This window comes from Phaseolus vulgaris, chromosome 2, assembly GCF_051622355.1.
Source record: "Phaseolus vulgaris cultivar YP4 chromosome 2, ASM5162235v1, whole genome shotgun sequence".
Lineage (NCBI taxonomy): Eukaryota > Viridiplantae > Streptophyta > Magnoliopsida > Fabales > Fabaceae > Phaseolus > Phaseolus vulgaris.
In genome coordinates this window covers 13,720,742-13,726,612 of record NC_143499.1, presented here as the reverse complement: position 1 = coordinate 13,726,612, position 5,871 = coordinate 13,720,742, and the positions used below count along the sequence as shown (strand labels likewise).

The 5,871-nt window shown below is 34.4% G+C and overlaps 1 protein-coding gene across 1 annotated transcript; it reads left to right on the top strand.

Moving 5' to 3' along the window:
* Positions 1–226: 226 nt before the first annotated feature.
* Positions 227–2,385, top strand: LOC137810730 (F-box protein At5g07610). The gene is made up of 2 exons (XM_068612140.2): positions 227–399; positions 1,002–2,385. Exons 1-2 carry the CDS (start codon positions 295–297, stop codon positions 2,199–2,201), a joined length of 1,305 nt encoding a protein of 434 aa, XP_068468241.1. The 5' UTR covers positions 227–294; the 3' UTR covers positions 2,202–2,385.
* Positions 2,386–5,871: the final 3,486 nt, after the last annotated feature.

The following is a 5,871-nucleotide window of genomic DNA, read 5'->3' as shown; positions in this document are numbered from 1 at the left end:
TTAAGATTATAATTTAATTAAAAAATGTTTTGACAATTTTTCCTTTATGTACAGCTGTATTTTTATAATAATAATATAATAATAACATTTAAATTAATTAATTAATTAAATAATTAAATAAGTTGTCATAAGTTAGTTGAATAACTATTGATTCTGGTAATAATTTAAAAGTATACTACAATGGAAACCAGCTAAGAAAAAATAAATTTCGCGGTTTTGCGGGGATCCACTCTGGACTCTTGGAATTCGATGAACCATAGCCGTCGGATGAGAAACAAATAAAATCACCAATGAATGTTAAACTTCCTGAACCCTGCAAAAGAAGTCTCTGGAAGACCAAGCTCTTCTCTTGCTCTGCGTGAAGAAGAAAGGGAGAAGAAGATGGAGGTTACTGCGCAGGTAAAAAAATCTAACTTTATTTTATTAAAGTGAATCTGTTCAGTCGTTTACAAATTTTCCATGCAAAATCATTTTTCTTCAATGGCTTAGGTGTTGAACCATTTCTTTTCCTTTTTTCTCAATCTTCTTCGCATACCTATCTTTTCTATCAAACAATGTTTCCATTAACACTCTTCCTACCAGTACCTCCATTATTATGCCAATGAAATGCCATGTCGTCGTTCTGTTCCTTCCAATTTCCATCGATAAAGCTCAATAAGTAAACGTTTATGTTCTGCTTTACATATTTTAGGAATCGTAAAACAAAAAATGTTAGTTACTCTTTCTCTGATTACATATTTGGATTCCTCTTTCTGTATTGTATTGTATTGTAATGACGATGTTTGTTATGTTTTATTTCTTATATTACTTCCGATCTGCATTGTTGATGCTAAATTATATCTTATTTTGGTTTAGTTTTTCACATGAATGATAAAAAAATATGCTAGTTACTCTTTCTCTGGTTAGAAGTTTAGATTGTAATAATAATGATATTTGTTCTGTTTTCTTTGATATATGGTGAATGGTTATTTATTTATTTGTTATTATTTCAATTGTTTCAGAAGATGAAGAAGGCTAACTTGTTCATACACAGTGATGCTCTGACTGAAATTCTGTCTCGTGTTCCCGCGAAGGAGTTGCTGACTTTGAAGCTCGTTTGCAAGGAGTGGCATCGCGTGATTACGAGCCGTTCCTTCGCGAAAACGCAGCTGGGAACAACGGAGGTGGTGCTTACGGGGTTCATTTTGCAGGAGAAGTTCAAGTGGTGCAATGATGATATCAAAATTGTTAGCTACATTTTTGTGGAAAAGATGGCAAGAGGGGGTTCCAAAGTGAACCTAACGGTTTTTGATTTTCTGCCAGAAGATGTTGTCATGTTGGCCTCTTGCAAAGGGTTAGTGTGTTGCCGCAGCTGTTTCCCATCTGAAAAGCCCTTTATATATGTATGTAACCCTTGGCGTAGGGAGTGGGTGAAGTTGGAGTGGCCTTGGCTCACTTCTAAGTATGAGATAAGCAATAGTCAAAGAAACACGGCATTAGCATTGGCTCTTGATTTTGACCCTTCAAAGGGTTTTGTCGAAACATTCAAGTTGGTGAGAGTTAAGCAAGTTGAGGTAGAACGGGATGAAGATGACGATGAGCAGGAAGGGAAATTGTACTTCACATTTGAACTGTACTCATCAGAGATAGGAGCATGGTGGAAATCCAATGAAACATGCCAATGTTATAGCAAGTGGGTCAATAATGAAGGGATATACATTGGGGGCGTCTTGCATTGGCTCAATGGTTACGGAGTCCTCACTTTTGATGTTGAGAATGAGCTCTCTTGGTTGGTTCCAGCACCGGTTCCGGTGTCGGAGTTCATGGCTGTTCCTGAAGTCTGCATTGGAGAATCTGAAGGGAGGCTGCATTATGTGGTTGTGTCGGAGCAGGGTGTGCATGTGTGGTGTCTTGAGGATTGTTATGAGTATAGATGGATTCTAATGTATTGCAAGTCTCTGGAGGAGATTGAAGGAGAATGGCCTCAGAGCTTTATAAATTTGAAGGAGCATATGTTGGAGAGGGTGAATGGCCCGTGGGTGAAGCCTCTAGCTTTTAAAGACGGTCTCTTGCTAATGAAGTGTGTCTATCTGTACCTCTTTGATGTTAAGAACAACAAGATGGCTCAGGCATGCTCCCTTCAGGATCTGAAATCACAGTGCATGTTCAAGCCTACTGTACTTGCCCATTCATTGAGCTTGGTTCCATTTAATACTGTATAGAAGGTGCCTTTATTCCCACAGGTTAGGATGTTAGTAATATAGGCTAGTTGTTGTTAACATTTCAACACAAATATACTTGCTTTCATGTTCTAATTTTGATAGGACTCCACGAGCTGTTTAGAACATGACTTATATTTCACTCTTTTGGTACATACAAATATGGATTGATCATTTGGTATCGAAACTGTTTACTAAATGGTGGGATAGTTTGAATGAGAAGAACAGAATGAAGTGGCTCATAACAGGTTTCTGTATGACCATTCATTCATTTGATAGAATTAGAGAGCTGAATTGATGATTTTTTTTTTGTGGTCTTTGGATGGATGGTATTATATTTCACTTGATTCATTGGTCGGACATGATTTATAATTTGTGTTTGCGTCTATGATAAGAGTGATCTTCCGTGAGGAAGATGAAGCAACGTCTAATACGATCGTCTGACGCAAACGTCTATGCGAGCATCTAAGTCCTCTCTCTTGAGATTCCCTATTGGAAAAGGAAACCCTAAATTGGATTCCCTATATTGGAAAAGGAAACCCTAAATTGGATTCCGATTACACCAAGAAAAAAGAAACGCCAATAGAGAATGTGGAAGAGAACGAGAGAAAGAAAATGAGATGTATATAATTTTCATATCCCTCATTACAATCGTTTGCTTATTTATATATATTCTGATTAATTGTTTCATAGTCAATCATCCCACCAAATCTGCTAGTTAAATCCTAAATTGTCCCAAAAATCTGCCAATCAAATCCCAAAGCTAAATGTCCCAACAAATCTACTAATCAAATTCCAAAATTACATGTTGCAACAAATTTGCTAATCAAATTCCAAAACTTTAGATGTAACAATACCTCTCCTACAACAAAATTCTTGCCCTCAAGAATGGAATGAGGGTAATACTTCTTCAAATCATAGTAGAACTCCCATGCCAGGAGTTGGTGCTTCCATTTCACCAAAACTTTTGTGATGGCCATTCTTCTCCTTTTGATTGTCATTCAGTCCATGATGGCTTCAGGCTCTTTCTGTTCTAACATTTCCTCTGCTTGATAAGGTAGTTCAGTTGAGACCATCGTTTCACCTACATGTTTCTTTAGTTGTGATACATGAAAGACATTGTGAACCTTAAGATTCATTGGTAGTCTACTTTGTAAGCTACTTCTCCCACCTTGTTTAGAATATTGTAGGGACCAAAATACTTGGGGCTCAGTTTAGCATTTGGTTTGAAGCTAATTGAAATATGCTTGCAAGCTTGCAACCTAACATAAACCATGTCACCAATTTTAAAACGTCTCTCTAATCTTCGTTTATCATCGTTTATCAGCTAGTTGTTTCATCCTCTCTTGTGCGCGTTTTAAATGGGATTTTAGGACTTTTTAACATTTCTTCTCTCTTGATAAGGCTTTTATCCACAAATTCAATGTTGGATTCCCTTGGAAAATATTGTAAATGGAGAGCAGGTTGTCCATACATAATTTCATACGGAGTAGCCTTTATAGTTGTATGGAATGTGGTATTTGTTAAAACGATTCAGTCTTAGACGTTCTCATATTTGATGATAACAAAAAGCTATATTGACAAAAACCAAAACATTGAGTTAAGATGATAAAACTTTGAGAATGTATTAGATGCAACTGGCTTGATAGATTATATATTAGAGACAACATCAAACGAAGTCTGCAACAAAACTCAATAGAACAAGCGTCATACTCAAGTGTTACACGACGACTAACACAATATGCTCAAAGCTAAACACATCAGATGATGTTGCTAAACGCATTGTATGTTATGTTGTAAAGCATGAGTGTCTAGACAATGATAAAATTAATGTGACAGACGAAGACCACGTGCTGAACAATCAAGAATCAGGAAAGTTTCCAAAGTTAATCATTTCGCTTTACATACAAGTATTTTTTATTGAAGCAAATCATATAAGTATTTTTTTTTTCTTCAAAACACAATGCTTTAATTGAGATTTAAAATATTTTCAAATGAACTTCAATAAATGTTTCATGTGACTACTTTGTCCAAATATATTGAAAACATTCTTCTACATTAATACATTAAGCAAAATTGATATATCTTATTAAGAAATATTTTGCACAAGCATAATTGTACTTTAATTAAATATTTAAATTTGTGTTTGAAAAGGATTTTGAAAAAAAAAGCACACACGTGTCTTCTTCTTTTGAAGGTTTTTCGAAATATATTTTGTAGAATATATTCAAGAGAAATTAAACTATGAAAGATTTATTCTAAAACTTGAATATGTTGATATTTCTTAAATTAATATATGAAAAATGGAATGTATTGATAATTCTAAAGATATTAAGAGAATATTATTTAGAGATATATTTGGCCTGATATATTGAAAATATTAATATCACTAGTAATCACAAAGGTTTTTAAATATGATTTTAGGAACCATCAAGATTCAAAGGAGAACAAACTCAAGTTTTCTTATTGAGCATCAAATGAGCATAATGACGTTATAACAAAGTGTAATTCATGGGAAGTCATTGATGACATTCAAATTTGTTGTAGCAAAGAAGAAAAATCTAAAAAAATATACAATTAAGAAGAATTCAAGTGAGAAAAACATTCATAATTCAACATTTGACATAATTACGAGTCAATACAACTTTCACTATAAGCTAATTAAAGAAGTTATTCAAAGAATGAGTACGTGACAAAGTGAAGAACAAAATTCACGAAGAGGAGAATGTGATTCAAGGACAATTAGATAAATTATATGAACATTCACAAGAATCACAAGTAAAGGAAGATATTTAGAAACCAGAGACACACAGTAAATGGCAAAGAAATTATTTCCATAATAAACGTCTAAGATAATTACAGTGAAGCAAGTGAATATGATTAAAGAATCAGTTACATGCATTTAAGGATTCACATTAAAGATCATAAATGAAATAATTCAAATTATTTCATATGCTCAATGACAAAAAGAATATAATCAAAGCAAAAGTTGACATAGTTAACATCTGACATGATGAAGATGATGAATAATGCACAAAAATTGAGGATACCTAGAGATTACAATATTATTGAATAAGTATTTAAAAACTATATAAAGACCTTGAAGATGAAGAAGTAAAAAAATGAGGCATACAAACATACAAAGATTACTACAAACGATTTGGCGTTCATTGTGTTAGTGTGTTGAGAGAATATTTCATATTTGTTGTTTAAAGCACTCGTAGCTGGGGAATGAGCCTTGTATTGTAAATCCTTCATTGTGTGAAGATTACCCTGTGAACATTCACTATTTGCTCTCTTGTCGAGAATGTTTTCTCACTTGTTAAGAGGTCTTAGTCTCAAGGGGGGATTAAGACTAGCTGCCTGGAGAGGTGTTCAATACTTGTTGCCTAGAGAAGTGTTTAATACTTGTTACCTAAAAAGGTTGATAATACTTGTGTACCTAGAGAGGTGGAGAATACTTATGTTGATAAAGGCTCTTAAGCAGGTTGCTTAAGGAGACTGGACGTAGCACAAGTTGTAGGTGAACTAGCATAAATTTTGTGCGTATTTTTATCTATTTACCCCCTCCCCCCGCCAAATGTACCTTCAATATTATACCCATGGTTGTCAAACTCGCGAGTCAACTCGTTGACTCGTCCGAGTTCACGTTTCCACTTTGCCTTACCGAGTT

Coding starts and splice junctions, on each gene's coding strand:
- LOC137810730 (XM_068612140.2), top strand. CDS start 295: ATGTTAAACTTCCTGAACCCTGCAAAAGAAGTCTCTGGAAGACCAAGC. Junction 400..1,001: donor AGATGGAGGTTACTGCGCAG/GTAAAAAAATCT, acceptor CAATTGTTTCAG/AAGATGAAGAAGGCTAACTT.